This window comes from Acomys russatus, chromosome 9 (genome assembly GCF_903995435.1).
Source record: "Acomys russatus chromosome 9, mAcoRus1.1, whole genome shotgun sequence".
NCBI classification, from domain to species: domain Eukaryota; kingdom Metazoa; phylum Chordata; class Mammalia; order Rodentia; family Muridae; genus Acomys; species Acomys russatus.
Genome location: NC_067145.1, coordinates 47,441,266 through 47,463,779, shown reverse-complemented (window position 1 = coordinate 47,463,779; position 22,514 = coordinate 47,441,266). Strand labels below are relative to the sequence as shown.

Below are 22,514 nucleotides of genomic sequence, written 5' to 3'. Positions count from 1 at the left end.
CAGAGGAAGAGGATACAGACAGTCCAGATGAGACTTGATAGGCTGAGGTCAGATGCTAGTGGAGGAGGGCTCCCCCTTTTTGAGGACTAGGAGTGGGAGAGGGGAATGAGAGAAGGAAGGAGGGATCCAAGGCATTGAGGGAAGGGATCAAATTTTCAAAATCAAAATAAGTCATTTAAAAAAGAAAACATAAGTAAAACGGAAGATTGGTTTAGACGGTATATGAATAGAAAGGAACACGTTGTTTTATTTTTATAGTTTCTAATTAGATGGACTGTTCCTGAAGTTTACTTGCAGTATGGATATCTGTTTCTATTTTGTTTTTTAAATTAATAGTTACCTTGAAAATTTTCACCTCTTGACTTCATAAGTTCAATTTCTTATTCTTTTCACACTAAGATTTGTTTCCTGTAAAAATATGAAATTAATGCACACTACATCATAGCTTAAATAAAGTAGAGAATCAATACCCTCTCATCAGTTAGAGGATTTAATATACTTAATATATGACCAAGGGTAGATAGTTTAATTCACTAGAGAAGGGGTATGATTTTTTAATACAATGGTATATCTGGTCATCTGACTAGAAGATTATACATTTCACCCATAGTGCTCTATCACATATAGTCATACATTCCAGGTAGAATAAATGTTTAAATATAAGAAGAAAGTAATAAAACCTTACAAGAAAAGAACAAACTCTTTCCAGTTGAGAGACAGAACTTGCTTACTAATGCCGAGAGTGAATTTCTTAAACCAAGTTACAAAGTGTTATAGCTGAAGATATATAAGTGTGTGTGTGTGTGTGTGTGTGTGTGTGTGTGTGTGAGAGAGAGAGAGAGAGAGAGAGAGAGAGAGAGAGAGAGAGAGAGAGAGAGACAGAGAGACAGAGAGACAGAGACAGAGAGAGACAGAGAGAGAGAGAACACATAAGGATAAATAGCATGGTGATATATACTTTAATAACATTTGCAGCTAGAAATAATCATTCATGTCCTTTTGCCTATTCATATATTTGTGTACTAAATAACAGGAACATTTCTAGCTCCTTTTGGCATACCACTGATTAAATGAGAGCACCTTGTTATAATGGAGCTTACGTTCTAGAAGGAGGGAGAGGCAATATATAGACATGATTGATAAAGCATGGGGCTCATTACAAGTTGATGGCAAAAAAGGAAAAAAGTCAGAGCTAGTGGGATTAGTAAAGACAGTGGATGGTGAATGTCTCTGTATCAGATAGGATCGCAGGGCACAGGCCTAGGGGAGGGGAGTAGGGTGAAAGCAGGAGGGAGGGAGGAACTCTATGAGTTCAGGCCAACTTGGTTTACATAAAGTGTTTCAGAATAGTCTGGCCTATATAGTGAGGCCTTGTCTCAAACAAACAATACAAAACAAAATGAAACATGTAAATCTATTTTATTATATTAATATGATTTGCTAGATTGGTTCACTTAAAATTATGATACAAATCTGTTTCTATGTTAGGGAATTATTTTAGCAGTATATTTTTTATGACAATATCCTGATTTGCAGATGAAATGTCACCACGAATAGATATTCAGCTGGATGACTCAGGTAGTAATATCTGAGATTGGATACATGTGAGAAATAAGCTGCTGCTCAGATTTTGCCACTGTGCTCTAGACAATAACCCAGGCATCAAAATGCCTGAGTTCTTTAGAGCCACCCACAGACATCTTCCCTTAAGAAGAAACTAAAAACTACAGTGGGTTCCTAATTGATTATTATCAATGATACAAAACTATCATAGTCTCAACTGTGAAAGATGAAAGGGTAGTGAATAGAAAGGAGAAATGTCACATCAGAGTTCAAGAAGATTCACATGAATGTCCAATGATGCCTTTTAATGAAATAAGTAAAGCCCAATAACAGGAATAAGTTTGCCTTTACTTGACTTCCATGGTTTGAGTAAGTATATTGAGAACATGTTAGAATTTTCAACCTTGTTTATTTGTGCAACTTTGTTTGTAACTGTTACCCAAAGACTAAGAAAAGTAATCTTTCTGAAAGGCTACTTCACTATTCTTCCTTCTAATCAATACTTGAGACAATATATTTTCAGGGTGCTCGTCTCAAGGCAACCTGATTATATCATTTTGATATAAGAAAATGGCTCAGTAAGTTTGTTTAAGCATTTCTGAGACAATAGGCAGGCAAATAAATATTAATGCCTTTAATTAATTTTGACCCTCTGGTAAATACAAAGTTTTTAAAGAGGCCAACGTATTCAGATGGCCTATAACTTTTTGTAAGCCTTGTAATGTTGCTATTAATTAAAGCTATGTTTATAGATCTTTACACTTACTGGATTAAAAACATAAGGAAGATAATTTCAAAGTCCATCACAAACTTGTCCATGAGCCATTTTTAGACACACTGCTTATCTGTAAAGAAGAAGCATGAACATCAACCTCCTCTCTAGTCTATAGAAGAATGGTGTTTAGACTACTCAGCTATTAAAAACAAGGAATTCCAGAAATTGGTGGATAAATGGATTGAGCTAGAAATGATCATAATGAATGAGTTAACCCAGAAGCAGAAAGACTCAAATGGTATATACTCACTTATATCTGCATACTAGCCCAAGGGGCATGTACCATGAAAGCCTTCACTTACCAGGAAAGTGGGATAGAGGGGAGGACACCCTCTTGGGACTCTAGATGAGAGAAGCATGAGAGAATAGAGAAATAGAAAGATCCAGAGGGTCCTAGAAACCTACAAGTAGAACATTATGATAGGCAGATTTGGGCCCAGGGGTCCCGCTCAAACTAAGGCACCAGCCAAGGACAATACAGGCGGTAAACTTTAAACCCCTACCCTAGATCTAGCCAATGGTCAGAACAGTCTTCACAGTTGAGTGGAGAGTGTGATATGACTTTCTCACGTACTCTGGTGCCTCATATTTGACCATGTCCCCTGGAAGGGGAGACCTGGTGGCACTCAGAGGAAGGACAGCAGGTTACCAAGAAGAGACTTGATGCCCTATGAGCATATACAGGGGAGGTAATCCCCCTCAGGAACAGTCATAGGGGAGGGGAATAAGGGGAAAATGGGAGGGAGGGAAGAATGGGAGGATACAAGGAATGGGATAACCATTGAGATGTAACAAGAATAAATTAATAAAAAAATTTAAAAAAAAGAATAGTGTTTAGTCTCAATGTATGTTCAGGATAATAGCAAGAGTAGCATTTGCATGACTAGAATTAATGTAGGCAGAACACACAAGTCTTCTTTCTCTGTTCTTTTTCTATGTAATTTAATTTTAATAATATATTGACAATCTTCAGAACTAGATTGAAAATTCTAGTGGCAGAGAAGACACAACTTCTGTCATGTATACATTCCCTCCAGCATTTGCTCACTCTTGAGAAGTATGTGTGTAGGTAATATATTACTGGATCTGTATTCTTTGTCTTGTTATGGCACTGTCTTTTTTTATTAATTTGTAAAATGAGGAATTCTTAGTTCCTACTAAATACTAGGAATGGTCTTCAGATGCAAAGGTATGAACTACGTAGACTGAGGATTGTATGCTCCCTGACACAGTTCATATGCTTATTGTTGTTCAGTTCTATTTTCAACACCCAATGTCATGAATATCATCTGCTCATCTTAGTACAGTGATGTTGTCATCTATGTATCAACATTTATTCTGAGAAAGAGTTCCATGTATCCAAGATAAGCTACATACATAGATAAGGATGTCAATCACCTTCAGTGTACTGGGGTTACGGTCATATATATATAGTCTTGTATAGCTTCATCACAGTAATTTAAAATATATAGTATTAGATAGTAACCTAATTTGGATTATCATGCAGATTATACATATGATAACTGTACCATCTGTGAGAGAGATAAATGCTTTCATTCCTATCCCAGAGATGAAGGATGATGGACAACAAATTATATCTATGAATCTGTATCATGAATTAACAAAGACTGAGCAGTAATAACACAATATAAATATTAATCTAGCCCCTTTCCAGGGCATCACCATGCTGTTTATTGCCTTTTATGCTTCTCAATCTGGCTTCTTTTTAAGCCTGTTTGTCAGGCCACCTTGCTTTTATTAACTGTAGGCTTTCATCATTGTTTTTGGAAAGGCACAGGAAGACTGCAATATTCATTTATTTAGAAATTCTGGTGGACAAGGACATATAATCTGATATAGACAAGCTAGTTCTTCCTCATACACATCACATATCGTTCTGATTTAGTTCCGCCTGCTCTACATGCATGCACACATATGGACACATGTATGAACAGAAAAATAGATGTCTATATTCTTACACAGTTTTCGAAGTTCTTGTAATTGGACTTAGAAATCTTGAAAGATTTCTTTCTGGAGGAGAAAGAGGAAAAACAAAACAAAGGGAAGAGATGGAAAAGGTAATGGAGAAGGAAAAGAAAAAAGGAGGAGAAGTAGTTAGAGGGTGATGAGGCAGTTTGAATGATGCAGACACAGTAGGAAATCTAAGCCTTAGGAAACTAGCCTCATCATAGATTATTCACAGAAACATACACAAATATTCTAAAATTAAAGCTAAAATTACCACTGTAGACTGAATTGTGTTACGACCCCAAATATTTGTGTGTATGTTTTTAAGTCTCCATTCCCTAACCTGACTTTATTTAAAGAGAAAGACTTGGCAAAGCCGATTCAAATTAAATTATTTTAAATTAATGAGTCAATATGTCAGTAGGATTGGAGTTCTTATGAAGAAAGAATGAAAATAGGCTATTACATAAGACAAGTCATATGAGGGCAGAAACAGAGGCAGCCATCTCTAAGCCAATGAAAGAGAATCCAGTAGACACTGAGTATGGTGCTTTGATTTTGATCTTCTTGTCTTCAGGATTGTGAGAACATACATATCTGATGTTAGTGCCACTCTTACAAGGATATTTGATTATGGTGGCACTAGCAGTCTACCTCAAATACCAAGAAAGTTCCAAGGAATTCACTAAGAAATAGCACTTAGAATGCCTAGGAGAGCTAGAATCATGGCCTCATCCTATATATGTCCAGTAAACACTGTTTTCTTTTTTTTTTTTAATTTTTTTTATTAATTTATTCTTGTTACATCTCAATGTTTATCCCATCCCTTGTATCCTCCCATTCCTCCCCCCCCCCATTTTCCCATTATTCCCCTCCCCTATGACTGTTCCTGAGGGGGATTACCTCGCCCTATATATTCTCATAGGGTATCAAGCCTCTTCTTGGCTACCTGCTGTCCTTCCTCTGAGTGCCACCAGGTCTCCCCCTCCAGGGGACATGGTCAAATGTGAGGCACCAGAGTACGTGAGAAAGTCATATCACACTCTCTACTCAACTGTGGAGAATATTCTGACCATTGGCTAGATCTGGGAAGGGGTTTAAAGTTTACCTCCTGTATTGTCCTTGGCTGGTGCCTTAGTTTGAGCGGAACGCCTGGGCCCAAATCTCCCTATCATATTGTTCTACTTGTAGGTTTCTAGGACCCTCTGTATCCTTTTATTTTGCTATTCTCCCATGCGTCTCTCATTTAGAGTCCCAATAGGATGCCTTACTCTCTGTCCCAGTTTCCTGGTAAGTGAAGGCTTTTGTGGGACATGCCCCTTGGGCTAGTATGCAGATATAAGTGAGTAACAGAGAATTCTCAACAGAGGAGTATCAAATGGCTGAGAAACACTTAAAGAAATGCTCAACCTCCTTAGTCATCAGGGAAATGCAAATCAAAACAACTCTGAGATTCCATCTTACACCCATCAGAATGGCTAAGATCAAAAACTCAAGCGACACCACATGCTGGCAAGGATGTGGGGAGAGAGGAACACTCCTTCATTGCTGGTGGGAATGCAAACTAGTACAGCCACTTTGGAAATCTATCTGGTACTATATCAGAAAAATGGGAATAGGGCTTCCTCAAGACCCAGCTATTCCACTCCTTGGAATATACCCAGAAGATGCTCCAGCACACAACAAGAAAATTTGCTCAACCATGTTCATAGCAGCCTTATTCATAATAGCCAGAACATGGAAACAGCCTAAGTGTCCCTCAGTAGAAGAGTGGATAAAGAAACTGTGGTACATATACACTATGGAATACTACTCAGCTATTAAAAACAAGGAATTCCCGAAATTTGTGGATAAATGGATTGAGCTAGAAATTATCATAATGAGTGAGTTAACCCAGAAGTAAACACTGTTTTCAATCTAACTAACTACACATGAAAGTAGCTTCTTTTATTAAGCTAAAGATCAAAGGAGTGCTGTACTGAAGATTGAACACCTGCCTACATTCTGGAGTAGAGACAAGTACATGCTTAAGGTCACACATGACCAACACAAAAAAAATTTCAAGGGAAATAAAGATACTTTGGCAAGAATAATAAATTAGCACACTGTAGTTTGCCTAAAAGACTACCTTTTAGATGCAAAATTGAGACAGAAGGTATATATTATTTATATAAAATATATTTATAGAATGCTAAATATTCTAACATCTATGTACTAGAACATAGAAAAATCAATACCAATCACTGCTATTTTTAAAAAAATAGCATAGTGTTTTAAAAGATAATGAGTGCTATATAAACAGATAGATAGATAGATAGATAGATAGATAGATAGATAATCCCCCTCAGGAACAGTCATAGGGGAGGGGAATAATGGGAAAATGGGGGGGGGGGGAGGAATGGGAGGATACAAGGGATGGGATAAACATTGAGATGTAACAAGAATAAATTAATAAAAAAAAATTAAAAAAAAAAGATAGATGTGTTGTATAAAAGGAACATTATTTACCATTTAAAAGAAGTTGTCATTTATAAGAACGTCAACTAACCTACAAGACATGAAGCTGACATAGGGAGTAATTTATTGTATAGTATCACTGACATATAGATTCTGAAAAAAAAAGATAAGGAAAAGAAATACTTACAAACATATCATAGAGGAGTTATCCGCAGTACTGGAATGGGGATGGAACAAGACATCCAAAATGCACATTGTTACAAATACATATGATAAATAAATGAAGAAGTCTTATGAGCAACTAGCAAGTGCCATTTAATATTATACTTTTCAGTGGACTTCTTACAAGGGTAAAAGACTGTAGATATTTTTTTTTATGAAGCAAACGCAAAAGTTAACCACATAAGTTATAAGTTAGAAATTAATTTTCTTGAGTGTGGTAAGCTTTTCATTATGCATATGCATGTCATGTCATCTAAGTATCATATTGTACAGAATAGCAAAAGTAAAGGCCAAATCTATGAATATTAAGAAAACAGGAAGGAGAACAACACTGGTCTAAGGAACAGAAAGTATTTCAACAGCTCAAGGATGGAGATGCCTACCAAATTAGAAGAATCATATAGAACACCAAAGAGAGTGGACAAGAAAAGAAATTCACCACATCACATAATAATCAGAACACTAAGCATATAAAAACAGAAAGAATATTAAAATTGTAAGGTAAAAAGATAATAGGACCTATAAAGGGAGACTTATTCGAATAACACCTAGCTTTTCAATAGACTCCAAAAGCCAGACAGGGCATTGTTCTTAGAGTACGCTCTAAGAGATGATGTTGGAGGACCCTGCTGCTTGAGGTTGTAGTCCTCCCAGTCCTGATAACCTTTCTGGTGCTACATGGAGGACTCCTCTCTCTAGCAGGGCCTCCTACTCTCTGCCTGACCTCGTCTGGAAAGTGTCTTTAGGCATAGTTGCCACTAACCACGTCTGATCTATGGCCTTTGGCACAGTTCCTTGCTAGCTCTTTCCCCCCCATGCCTATAGGATAGTTAGGTACTGTGTTCCCATTCATATGATAAGAGCATGCTGCCAAATGATCAAGCCTCCTTGGAATTCCTAGTTCTAACCAATTATGTACACCTATTCTGGGAGCTCCCACCCAATACCCAAGGACTATAGAATATTTGTTCACCCTGAATAAAGTTGAGCTATCTCACTGAAGTGGTTCCCAGAGGCTATTCCTTCCTGTTCACAGCCTTCTGAGCCCTGTTCCCTGTCTCTGCTCTTTATGCCCTGGTAGGCTGGTGGCCAACAGATGAATATCAAATGGCCACGAAACACCTAAAGAAATGCTCAACATCCTTAGTCATCAGGGAAATGCAAATCCAAACAACTCTGAGATTCCGTCTTACACCTATCAGAATGGCTAAGATCAAAAACTCAAGTGACGTTGTATGAACAGAAGGAAGACATCTGCAAATCTTTCTTCATGCCACACTAAGAATGGCCTCTATAAGTCACAGAGAATCTTTGACCAACATGAAGTCTTGTCTATGCATAAACTTTCGTATCACAGCCAGTCTCAGAACTATTCCCATGTAGTTGGATTAACAATATTAGTTACCTGGTTGTTCTGGAGTTTGAATTCTTTTATATCCCAGTTGAAGCCCCCTCCCTCATCAACTCCTGATCCCACCCACTCCCTCATCCCCTCCCTCCCACAGTCCTTTGCAAGGGAAACCCTCCTCCCCTAGTGTTTGACTTCAGCTTATCTAGTGTCCTCTGTACTACCTGTAACCTCTTCCTCTGTGGCCTGGGAAGGCCACCCCACCAGGGTAGAAGTGAACAACATTAGGAAGGCCTAAATCCATGTCAGAAGTAGTCCCTACTCCACATATTGTGGGACCCACATGGAGACTGTGTGGCCTCTCTACTGCCTGAGCAGGAAGTCTAGGCCCACGTCCCACTTGGACCTTGCTTGGCTCATCAGTCTCTGTTTTGTAATGCGGTTAAGTGGCTAACATCCACTTATGAGTGAGCATATGCCATGTGTTTTTGTCTGGGTCTGAGGTACCTCACTCGGGATGATTGTCTCTAGTTTCCAGTTGCCTGCAAATGTCTAAATTTCCTTGTTTTTAATAACTGAGTAGTATTCTGTAGTGTAATGTACCACAGTTTCTTTATCCATTCTTTGACTGAGGTACATCTAGGTTGTTTCCAGATTCTGGCTATTATAAATAATGCTGCTATGAACATGGTTGAGCATATGTCCTTGTTGTGTGGCAGAACATCTTTTGGATGTACTCCAAGGAGTGGAATAGCTAGGTTTGAGATAGCCCCATTCCCAGTTTTCTGAGAAAGCACCAGATTGATTTCCAATGTGGTTGTACAAGTTTGTACTCCCACTAGCAAGGAAGGAGTGTTTCCCTTTCTCCACATCCTCGCCAGCATGTGCTCTCACTTGAGTTTTTGATCTTAGCCATTCTGATGGGTGTAAGATGGAATCTCAGAGTCATTTTGATTTGCATTTCTCTGATGACTAAGGATGTGTTGAGCATTTCTTTAAATGTTTCTCCACCATTCAATATTCCTCTGTTGAGAATTCTCTGTTTAATTCTGAGTCCCATTTCTTAATTGGGATATTTGCTTTTGTGGTGTTTAATTTATTGAGTTTATTTTTTATATATTTTGGATATTAGGCCTTTGTCAGAAGTAGGGTTGGTGAACCAGCCTAAATTCCTCTGTACATCCTGCACACCTCATACCCTCACAATGTTAGAACTGTAAAATGCTTGTGAGAAATTATGTTTTCAGAACAAAAGAACTGGATATGAATGCTGGATCAGACCTGAGAGGATTCATTCCTCTCAGCAATCTGGATGCTGACATCCTGCACCCTTCATGTTTCAGTCCTAGGCGCCTCAGTTGCTGTTATCCATCAGAACAGGATCGCTTCCAGAACAGCGTTGTAGAAAGTTTCTGATCCCAATTGTTCCAGCAGTTCAAACTGTCCCACACAGGACTCCTATTAAGCCTGGAATTTCACAACTTTTGAAAAGTGGACCACAAATGCTATCCCTGCCTTACTTAACCATTTCCCCAATTTTTTGTGGGAGGACTTCAAAGAAATTATTCACCCCAAATCAGCCTGGAGAAACCTTAAGAGAACAATGTCCCATTTCCTCTAAGAGGGGTTGGATAGGTTTATGTTTACTCTCTTGGACTACAGATGCTTATTTTAACTGGGAGTTGGTTATAAGTATTATTGGTCTTTTACAGAGAGGAAACTAGGTTTGACTCAGGGACATATCTCTTTTCCTTTATCTTTCTTTGGTAGGTGAGGAGATAGGAGCTGAAAAGAAGGAAAGGGGGATGTAGAAATATAGAGGGAGGATAGAACAAAAGATAGATTACTGAATCTACTTCTCATCTCAAGGCCCTAATGGTTACACACAAATAAAGTTAATTTTTAATTCAATGGTAATAAATCTTGTATATTGATGCAAATTATGCTCATTTCAAAAAATAGTCTAATTTTATTACAAGAATAGGTCATGATTCTATAGATATATGAGGTAAGGAGTTAAATAAGGTCTTCAAAAATCTCATAGACCTACAGAATATGGCATTTAAAAATGTTTTAATTATTCTAAAGATTCTTTGACAATAAAACAAGTCAACTTGTTGCAACATCCAACCTGCCTCAAAGAAGATGAGCATCAAAGGATCTCCTTATGGAGTTGACTTCAAATGTGGCAAACAAGCCACTGGGCAAAATGTTCTCATTTCTGCCACAGACAGGATTCTGCCTAAAAATGGGCAAGTTTAGGTGCAGGCAGAGTTGACAGCCAAACTCTGCCAAGACAGGGTAAGGAAGTCCTCAATAGTTCCTATCTTGCAAATATGTCTGTCAGATACATTGGGCCAGAAGACTAAAGATGATGCTCCAGCTTTATAGAGAGTATTTCATAACTATTCAGGGAGTAAACAGTCTCAGACATTTTTTCATTTTGGAAGCTGCTAATCTGCACTCTGGGTTCACTCAGGTATTTAAGTTTGATCCCTTTTCAAGGGATAGTTTAGTCTTTCAATTAAGCTTAGTAGGTTAAGTAGGGGTTAAGATGTTTTTAGATAAAGATAGATGTTTTAAGTTAATAGAGATGAGATATGATAGATATTAATCTCCATTCAGCAATTTAGACCCAACAGGATAGGAAAAATGTTTACTACAAGTTTGCCAAATACAAATGGCCAAATCACTATGAATGTAACATTTACATAATTCTTGATTGTCTCATGGTTCATCCTGTTGTGTGTAGTTTATTTTACTCAGGTGTAATAATATAAATGTATATGTTAACAAAGAAATATAATAAAAACAATTTTTAAAAAAAACTTGAGACAGCACATGCTGGCAAGGACATGGAGACGGAGGCACACTCTTCCATTGCTGGTGGGAGTACAGACTTATACAATCACTTTGGAAATTAATCTAGTGCAGTCTCAGAAAATTGGGAATAGTGCTGCCTCAACACTCAGCCATACCCCTTCTGGGCATGTAAGCGAAAGATGTTCCACCACAATACAACAAGGGCATTTGCTCACCTGTTCATGGCAGCATTACTCATAATAGCCAGACTCTGGAAACAACCCAGATGTCCCTCAACTTAAGACTGGATAAAGAAACTGTAGCACATTTACACTTTTCCATGATTTGTCTGAGATCATGGGAAATCATACATTAACAACATGTGAATGTATTTCAGATAACTTAAAAAGATTCATCTTTTATATGTAATTTTTATAGCTACTCCAATTTTACTCATGTTTTTGACTTATTCTGGAGAGACTTTCTTTACAGTTAGCAGAATTGTTATTTCACTTTTTTTCATTGCCAATATTTGCATGAAGTATATTGAGTTGTATATGATGGGATTTGTGTACATCATCTACACTAAAACATATGCATTAACTACATTAAAACACTGCAGTGCTTCTCTTCATTTTCTATTATTTGTATTTCCTCATTTTTCTGCCCTGTCACTTTCTTTTTTCATTGAAATATATAAAAATTAGGAAAATAGACAGACCAAGGATATTATAATAAAATATATAATAAAGGAGAGTCTATTTATTGAATACTAAGCATTTTATCCTGATTTAAACTAAAATGAAAATTATTGAGTTAGTAAGATGGCTCAGCTCACAAAGGTGCTTGCTGCCAAGCATGGCTACCTGAGTTCAGTCCAGGATCCACATGGTACAGTAGATGATTTGACTCCTAAAATCTGTCCTCTAACCACCATATGCAAGCTGTGGCACATGGATCCCTACACGAACACACAAGTGTGCACACATGTACATAAACCTAGATGCACAAACAATATGGTGATTTTAGAGAGGACTGTTGCTATCTGTCAAACTAGAACATGCCAAATGCTGATGTGCCTCTGCAGCTGATGTTCTAAGTACTGCTCGCTATGCTCTGGTTTAATTATGCTATCTTGTTGTATTCTTCAGGGAAGTCTTTGGCGTTTAAAGGGGAGGATGTGAATGCATTGAAAGGGCTACTAGCTCATCTAATCACAATACAGAAGGTTCTGGTTGACTCTGGCACTGAGAACCACATTTAAAGAAGCCACAGCCACAGCCCAGTTTGTCTTCATGTAACTTCCTCAACATTTAGTGATGTGCCATCCTTTCTACTACAACGGTTGGGCCTCACTAGAGTTTTTTTTCTTAAATAAGTCTGCAAGAGGAAAGTCTTAACATTATGTCTTCTTGTGCTGAGTTAAGGAAGCCTGCTTTTAGCTACAGTCTTCCACCTATTGAACTACCTAGCCCTCCCAATTTCTATCAATATGTTGTTTCATATTCACAGCAATCCCTCTGCATTCTTAGTATTAACACTCACAGAGGGGTAATAACTGCACGACACAATAAAGAGGTAGACAGTGTCCCAAGGTTACAAAGTTATAAATAGAAAAATTTGGATTTAAGGAAAGATGTGTAGCCCAATACTCATTCTAAACACAACCTCATACTTTATTAGATCGTATCAACATCTCTAGTAAGAATGAAAGACATACCACATGCTCATAGAAGCTATCTAATCAATAATGCAGTTTATGAACTCATCCTCACTGCGAGAATCAGTTTATAGCCCTTCTCTAAATTTCCCAGGAGAATAGTACTAATTCGTAACTGTATTCTAAACACTTTGCCTGTAGTATATCATTTAATTTTCCCCACAACCTTATGAGAGAAAAGTACCTATGGTAATTATCTCTTATTGCTTCTGAATCTTAGAGAATTTAAATAGGGCTGTTCAGGATCACATACCCAGTGAATAGTAAAGTCAAGATCTAAATCAGACTTGTGGCTTTTACTGGCAATAGATAAGTGCCAATAGATCTGCCTCACAGTATCTGCTGGCTTCATAGCCAGTGCTGGAACATGATATCATGTGCAGATTAAAAGAAAACAGTGATGCTATTCTTACTTGTTCTCCACACTCTCATGGACAATCTGTCTGAAATCTAAATGAACGTGGCCTCTGTTTTCAAGTTATAAGTTATCTTTTACATAAAGAAATCAGTTCCCATTTGTTTTCTAGTGTTTCCTTGTTATGTGACTACAGAATAGCCTTCTTCATATTCTCAAGTTGGAAAATGAGATCAGGTTACTGAAATGCCATTAGGCCAATGCATCATTCCCAGGACATTTTGACAGCTATGTACAGCACATAAGTGGCTTCTTCAGCCCTTCAGTAGGAGGACTAGGAACTAAGAATCCTGTTTCTCCTTAAATGTGTTGCAAGTGCCAGCTAACACCATCTGTTTATCATCATCATGGGACTGGGCTATCTTTACCACTTAGCAAGTCAGTAAGCTTAGAAATGATGAGTCCAGCTTGTATTAATGGGGAGCCACAATGGGGAGCTTTGTTTTCACACCTGATTAAAACACGCCATAATGGAAATTTTGTAAGACCAAATGCAGTCCCAGCTAATAGCATTAAAAAGGAAAATGATGTTGAAAACTGTTCCCTACTTCAATAATCATTCTCAGAAGAGAATTTATGACTGAAGCTACACTTTAGGAAAAGGAAATACCAGGATCTAGCCACTGTTGTACCCAGAGACTAATGGAAATAAGATAATGACAGCCACTCTCTTCAATTGATACCAAATTTCACTTGACTTCAAAGATGTTAAGATGCTTTGTTTAAAGCTTCCTTTTTCTTTCTTTCTTTCTTTTTTTTTTCTTTTCTTTTTTCTTTTTCTTTTTTTTTTTTTTTTTCTTTTTTTCTTTTCTTTTCTTTTTTTTTTTGTTGTTGTTGTTTTCAAGACAAGGTCTCTCTGTGTTAGCCTTGGCCATCCTGGATTTGCTTTGCATACCAGTCTGGCGTCGAACTCTCAGTGATCCACGTGCCTCTGCCTCCCAAGTGCTGGGATTAAAGGCGTGCACCACCATGCCCAGCTCTCATGAAACTTTTTTGCTCCAAATGTGTTTAATGTTCTGCATCCTTTAAATATTGCTGTCCCGAGTTTTCAGCAGCTCAAAAATCTGGGAGGAGAATGGAAGTACAAAAAGAAATTGAGGGCATTTCCACTGATAGTCTCTATGTGCCTTTCTGTTTTAGAGTAAGGGATGGGCAGAAAATTATACAGAATGTACAGCCAGACAACTTCCTTTGAGGCAGGGATAATTCACTGTTTTGAAGGAGAGTCATATTATGTACCATTTTTTAAAATCACTAGGCAGCTTTACACTATAAGAAGAAGAAAAAAGAGGATAATTGCCTCCAATTTAAACCAAAGAGTGCATTCAGATCATTTAATGTGAGAAATTGTCTCTGATGGTTTGACCAGAGGGTAAATGAGCATGCTTTTTCTTAGAGTAGGGAACTTATAAAAAATAGAGATTCCTTTATGAATATTAACTGTTCTTTTAAAAAAGAAATGCCAAATTTATTGTCATTTAACAATAATTCAATGAAATATTTTATAATATAAAATGGTAACTTCTCATATCTAAAAGACAAGTTAGGCTTTTTATATTTTGCTCATACAAGAACTCCCATGAAGTGTGAAGTATGTAATATATTGTTTCCCCTGCAGTAAGAAATTATCATCGTCATGTGAAGAGAGCACACTTCAGTGTTGAATGCGCACTACTTACATTTGACATAAGTGGTCACCAATTTTCAAAACTGTCTTCAGTTCCTTAAATAATTGTTAAATTCAGATGTGAACATTACTGGGAAAGCTGCCTTCGCACCTTATGGGAACTAATTAGTGGTTAAACATAAGAATCTTTACATCAAGAATCTCAGAAGCCTAAAATTATAAAGCAAGGTGAAGGCCTGAATTGAAAGTCTGCAGAAAATATTTAGGAAGAATGAAGAGTAAAATATAGAAATACTTTACTAAGTGCCATCTTTAAAAATGCTATACTCCAGTCACACTTAATTGGACTGTGTCAAATTGTGCAAGATCTGTTGAGAGTCTTGATATATTCCATATGAGTAGGAGATAGACTTTAAGATGAGAGATAGAAGATGCTTGGCAGCTCCAAATCAAATAGTCAAAGAATTTTGATTTTGAAATTACTTCCGTGGATGCTATTGGCCATTCTGCACAGCTCCATGCAAGTAACAGAAATGAACGAGTTTAATGATTTCTCATTACATTCTCAATGTGTCCTGGCAGTTGAGACTTTAGGACTTTATTCTTTTTTTTTCTGTAACTAATTTTTAACTGTTTAGAGCATCTTCACTGACTTTTCCCCAAGGATTTTGCTAGATATTAATATGTGTCTTTCAGTCAGCAACTGAATATTGGTAAATGTTTGACAACAAGGGAAGCCTGAGCTAGCTAGATAAAGGAAAACTCTATTTATGAAAGAGTATCGAGTGTGAAGCATCATCACTTTGTGATACATTACATTTTATGGAGAATTCATGTTAATAATTTTGAGAGTCTAAGCAGCATTTTACCTTTTAAGTTTTGAGGGGGAAAAGTGGCAGTGCAACAAGTTGTCTTGGTTGAACTTATATGTGACCAAGTCTTTTTTTTTTTTTTTTAATTTATTCTTGTTACATCTCAATGTTTATTCCATCCCTTGTATCCTCCCATTCCTCCCCCCCCCCCATTTTCCCATTATCCCCTCCCCTATGACTGTTCCTGAGGGGGATTACGTCCCCCTGTATATTCTCATAGGGTATCAAGTCTCTTCTTGGATACTTGCTGTCCTTCCTCTGAGTGCCACCAGGTCTCCCCCTCCAGGGGACATGGTCAAATGTGAGGCACCAGAGTACATGAGAAAGTCGTATCACACTCTCCACTCAACTGTGGAGAATATTGTGACCATTGGCTAGATCTGGGAAGGGGTTTAAAGTTTACCTCCTGTATTGTCCTTGGCTGGTGCCTTAGTTTGAGCGGGACCCCTGGGCCCAAATCTGCCTATCATATTGTTCTACTTGTAGATTTCTAGGACCCTCTGTATCCTTTTATTTTGCTATTCTCCCATGCGTCTCTCATTTAGAGTCCCAATAGGATGCCTTCCCCCCTGTCCCAGTTTCCTGGTAAGAGAAGGCTTTCGTGGGACATGCCCCTTGGGCTAGTATGCAGATATAAGTGAGTATATCTAGGAGTTACCCTAACTAAGCAAGTGAAGGACTTGTATGAAAAAAATTTCAAAACTCTGAAGAAAGAGATTGAAGATGACCTGAGAAGATGGCATGATCTTCCTTGCTCATGGATCGGGAGAATTAACATAGTATAAATGGCCATCCTACCAAAAGCAATCTACAGATTCAATGCAATCCCTATCAAAATACCTACACAATTTTTTAAAGACATTGAAAGTTCAATTCTGAACTTCATATGGAAAAACAAAAACCCAGAAAGATACTAAAACAATCTTGTACAATAAAAGGTGCTCCGGATGAATCTCCATACCTGATCTCAAACTGTACTATAAAGCAATAGTAATTAAAACAGCATGGTACTGGCACAGCAACAGGCTGGTTGATCAGTGGAATCGAATTGAAGACCCAGGTATGAATGCACACACATATGGTCACTTGATTTTTGACAAAGAAGCCAAATCCATTCAATGGAAAAAGGATAGCATCTTCAACAAATGGTGCTGGTCTAACTGGAGGTCTATGTGTAAAAAAATGAACTGGACCCATATTGTCACCTGCACAAAACTCAAATCCAAGTGGATTAAAGACCTCAACATAAAACCAGAGACACTAAGCCACTTAGAGGAAAAAGTGGGAAAGAGCCTGGAACATATTGGCACAGGAGACAACTTCCTGAACAGAACACCAACGGCCCAGGCCTTAATGTCAACCATTAATAAATGGGACCTCATGAGGCTGAGAAGCTTCTGTAAGGCAGGAGACACTGTCAAGAGAACAAAGCGACAGCCTACAGACTGGGAAAAAATCTTCACCAACCCTACATCTGACAAAGGTCTAATATCCAAAATATATAAAGAACTCAAGAATTAAACACCACCAAACCGAATAACCCAATTGAGAAATGGGGCTTGGAACTAAACAGAGAATTCTCAACAGAGGAGTATCAAATGGCTGAGAAACACTTAAAGAAATGCTCAACCTCCTTAGTCATCAGGGAAATGCAAATCAAAACAACTCTGAGATTCCATCTTACACCCATCAGAATGGCTAAGATCAAAAACTCAAGTGACACCACATGCTGGCGAGGATGTGGGGAGAGAGGAACACTCCTTCATTGCTGGTGGGAATGCAAACTAGTGACCAAGTCTTACAAGAACAGTTTATCAAAGAACCAGTTTACAATAGCAGCTCAGGAAGCTGCCGGCTGAGTTACTTTCTTCTTTTAAACTGGGTTCATTGTCACATAGATGTGCATCAACACCTCAGACAGAAGTCAACTTTCTGATATCTGTGTTCTCCTATAGGACATTGAAAAGCCCACACCAAACATGTAAGTTAGAACAAACTATCTGGAGCATACTTTGAAAACTCATCCCAGAGTACCCGACTCCTAATTGGAACTGCTTGCAAGTTTTGCTGTTGAATCTCACAAAACAATATTAGTCCTGAAGCTCCACCCCTTACCCTCGCCTCTTCCTCCTCCACCTATCCCCACCTAAAACTTTATCCTTGTTATCCCCACCTCCTTTCATTTCCAGGTGTTGGTGTTCTGGCATCCTCTCTAATGATATTTGTGTGTATGTGTGTTGGATGAACCCATTACTGAAGACACTGAACACTTCAGTGCTTTATAGGCAGGGCATAGAGAAATCAACCTTAAACTGATCAGGAAATCTTTTCGCGCTGACTGGCCTACATAGTGCCAGAAGAGGCAAATGGAGACTGATGAAGAGATTAAAAAAAAAAAGTCAGTGATTTTATTCATACCCCTTGCATGTTACAATACTGATCTGTTTGGAAGCAGGTGCCCATTGGTGCCATAGTGACATGACAAGGTTATAAAAATAACCAGCTACTTTCTGATTTGATATGAGGCCTCCTCTAGAGAGGAGATTCTGTGCCTTGCACTGTTAATCTGGTTAAAAGTCCACGTATGTTGTGGTGTTGTGAAAAGACTATGCTGTCCAACTGCATTCAAAATATTTGTGTATACTCACACATTTGTTCTCTCAACTTTGAACAGAGAAGATCCTTTTCACAATGGGTATTGGCTAATACAAAGACTCATAAGTGTCAAGTGTGGAGCATAAGTGACTCAGTGTTGTGTTGTGGGTGGGTAATCTATATCAACCTCCCCTTACCCATGATTTAGGGGATTTCGTGGAATGGGTCTAGAAGAACATAAGAACTGGGCAGGTGTGGAGAAGACTTGTGAAATGCAGACTTCTGAACCTGACATGGCTGCTGTACATAATAACTCACCATAGCTGTGGTTTCCTGTGCAGGAAGACTAGATGAAGCCAGTCAGAATTTTAGCATGAATGCAAGAGGCAACTTACACCTTCCCGAAGCTAGGAGAGGAACATTGGCCGCTGGTGGATGCTGCGATGGGGAGTCACTCTTCTTTGGCGCACCTGCCACTAAGTAGTTCATGCCCCACTGGAATTCCCCCTCCACCATAGATTCTTCTATATATAGGGAGAAGAATAAATACAGTGAAATGCAATATTTTAAATCAGAATCCAATTTCTTTCTGTAAACTTGATTACATTTGCATTGGTGAATGCAATTGCTGCTTTTCCTATGGCTGTAAATATTTGACTTTCAATGTCTGGCTAGAACTTAGCATAGAGGAAGATTGAGATTGAAATATACTCATTTGTATTATGAATATTATACTAATATTCATAATAATAATAATAATAAAAGTTAGAATTGCATTATCTAACCATATTAACTAGTTATTTCACATCCAGGATAAGATCAGTGGATTCCATGTGGTTAAAATGCACTGAAAATCCCCATGTATGTAAAAGACAACAAGATGAGAGGCAGGTTACATGTGCCTATTTAGTTAAAGATCGGATGCAATTAAGGTATGGTTTCAAATAATAAGCCAAAAGCTTTATGGGGAGTCGAAGTGTATATTGGCTGTGTGAGCCACATATAATTTTTGTTTCCAAATGATGAAACAAAACATGATCAAACAAAATGTAAAAATCTAAAAGTATTTTCTTGTTGCTTAAAGAAATACTCTGCTTATGTTTCCTAATCCATCAGCATGTGTGATGCCCTTCAGGGGACTTTGGCAAGGAAGATAACTTCCACATTCCTCAATTCCTTCTTTATCCTGAGAAAACATCATTAAGATAATTCTAGCTATTTATTCTTCCTTTTTGTTGTGTTTTGCGTTTTTGTTTCATTTTGTTTTGGGTGATAGTTTTGTATCTTTATTTTTTATTTGTTGGTAGTGGTCATTCACTGATAATTTTATACTTGCATATAATGCATTTTGGTTAGTTTTCACCCTTGCTCTACTATCTCCTATTTCTTTTTTAATCCATACCCACCCTTTCTCTATACATGTCTATTTCTTGTATTCCCTTTTTTCTGTTTTGTCTTGTGACCCACTGGATTCAATGGATTTGAGTTTTTGACACAGGCTCTCACTCTGCAGCTGAGGCTGGCCTCAAAATTATCCTATGTCAATCTCTCAAGGCTGAAATAACAGGTGTATGCCACCCCAGCCTTTTGAGCTATTTTTCTTGATGGGCTTTTCTAAAATAAGCCTTCACAAGTGAAAGGAGAGATTTTCAGTAAGGATACCCACCATGTCAGGAGGTTTGAGAAAACCTGACCATTCTTTTTGCAAACAATAAACAAGCTGTGTAGCCCTAAAACATTAGCTTTTCATGGATCCACTAAACAGCCAAGGTCACAGGAACACTCTGTGCTTCCATGAAGGACAAAGAAATGGGCTCAGGGCCACAAATGCTAAAACAGAAAACCTTTGAGTAGAAACATCCATGGGACCTGGGCTGGACATCTAACCCTGGACTGTCCAGGAGCTGCGGGCTTAATATGGAAAACTTCAGGAGATGAAATTCAGAGAGGACAGTCTATGAAAACTTCTACTCTGAAATCCTCACCAGCTTTTCACAAGAATAATAGTTCTCTGAGCTTTCACAAGGAGATGAGTTACAATCATAGAAACATCCATGAATGTTCTTCTCTTGAGAGTTTGGCCTTGAAGTAAATTATTTCACTAAAACTTTATTGACACGGGAAGAGAAATGTTCAACAGTGTAAGGATTTGAGGTAGATTTAAGTGGTAGTGTACTGTTTAGTGACAGTACTCACTTTCCTGACCCACGAAGTATTAAGCAAGTATTTTGAAAGAATGCTTGAGTTAATTATAAAAATACACTACAGTATATTTTTCAAATTGAAGGTCATCTAGCAAAGGTGCTTTTTACAAGATATACAACTAGTATCCAGAGGATCAACTGTTATTTAGATATGACTTGCAAGAAAGAAGTTCTATTTAAGTGTGTGGGAGGAAAAGGAAGGGATAGCATTTGAGGTAATAATATTTGTGCATTGTTTAAGCACATTCTGTATTACACAGTTAAATATATTGTTCCTCCGAAAATTAAACTCTTTCTCAATCTTTTCTAGGTAGTGGTCGGCATTTCTTGTATGTCAACTCTTCTGTCTTCAACAAAGAAGGGTCTACTGCAAGAATCATTACCACTCAATTCTTCCCAGCAAGCCTTGGAATGTGTACTGTTCGGTTCTGGTTCTACATGGTGGATCCCGGGATGTTGGGGATATTAAAGGTATGGGACAAGATAGATGTGTGTCCGTGGGAGTACTCATCACATAAGTTTAACCCCCCCCCCCCAAATTATCCTGCCAATAGTGGTGTCATTAATGTATCATCTCTTCCTGGGGCCGTGGGTCTTTGGCCTAGTATTGTCATTCATCTTCATCCGAGTCAAGATTAAGCTCTATAATGGTTGCCACCTGCACTCAACTATTGTGTTCCCTATTTAGAAGCATATCTGGAGATAAAAGCGTGAGTAGATAGTATGTGTACTTTACAAATGAGGACTTGCCTAAGGACAATGAAGAAGTGTAGTTCAAGAGGTAGTGACGGACAAATCTCTACTTCAAGCAAAATAACAGTAAAGCAGCTTTGAAATGTTAAATTTAAATCTGTTCCATGTTTAAAACAGCAGTCCTTGAGAGAGAATTGACAGTATTTATATTTCGGGTTTTATTTTATTTTTTTAAATTATGAGATTTTTGACCATGGTGAACCAATTTTAAGATCTGCTTTCGGTCAAAAGTAGGCATGACAGCACAGCCCCCAGTGTTATTGTGTAGACCAACATGACTAGTTTTGTCGCCTTTAGCTCAAACACTGTTCCTAGAATATGGTGACAGCTGTTGGTGTTTTCTATACTTCAGGAGATACTTTATACACATTTGCCTAATGTGTATACTATATACATATTTGCCTAATGTGGGAGATATGTATATTTTCTAAGCTTTAAAATAAAGAAATTGAAAGAGATGAGGAAGGACACTTCATACTCTTCAAAGGTGAAATCAACCAAGAGGGCATCACAATTATGAACATTTATGCTCCGAATACAAGGGCACCCACACTTGTAAAAGAACTATTAAAAAAGCTTAAACCACATATCGATCCCCATACATTAATAGTGGGAGACTTCAACACCCCACTTTCACTGAAGGATAGGCCATTGAAACAGAAACTAAGCTATGAAATAACATCATTAACTAATGCCATGAATCAAATGGATCTAACAGATATCTACAGACTTTGACATGAACTCCGGTGCTCCATATTTGACCACCTCACCTTGGTGGGGAAGCCTGATGGCACTCAAAGAAAGAATAAACAGGCTACCAAGATGAGACTTAATAGCCTATGGCCATATGTGGGGGAGGAGATCCCCCTCGGTCACAGACCTAGGGTAGGGGAATAGGGTGAAAGCAGCAAGGAGGGAGGAATGGGAGGATACAAATGATGGAATAACAATTGAGTTGTAATCTCAATTACAATTGAGTTGTAATAAAATTTAAAAAAATAAAGAAATTGAGAACCAAAAGTGTTTAGCAAACTATCATCTCCTATATTTCACAATTAGTGTAACTCTTATTTCAAAAATCTACCATTGTAACTTACTAATCTTGAGGTCTAAAAAGAAGTCTAAAAGAAAAAAAAAAAAAAAACAAGAAGGAAGAGGAGGAGGAGGAAGAAGAGGAGGAGGAGGAGGAGGAG

At 37.9% G+C, this 22,514-nt stretch overlaps 1 protein-coding gene across 1 annotated transcript in view; it reads left to right on the top strand.

Moving 5' to 3' along the window:
• Malrd1 (MAM and LDL receptor class A domain containing 1) overlaps positions 1 to 22,514 on the top strand; it is a 641,297-nt gene that overhangs the window by 408,948 nt on the left and 209,835 nt on the right. Inside the window, exon 31 of the mRNA XM_051151281.1 lies at positions 20,879 to 21,039. Within this exon, the coding sequence (XP_051007238.1) occupies positions 20,879 to 21,039 (161 nt within the window). The remainder of the gene's footprint in view (positions 1 to 20,878; positions 21,040 to 22,514) is intronic.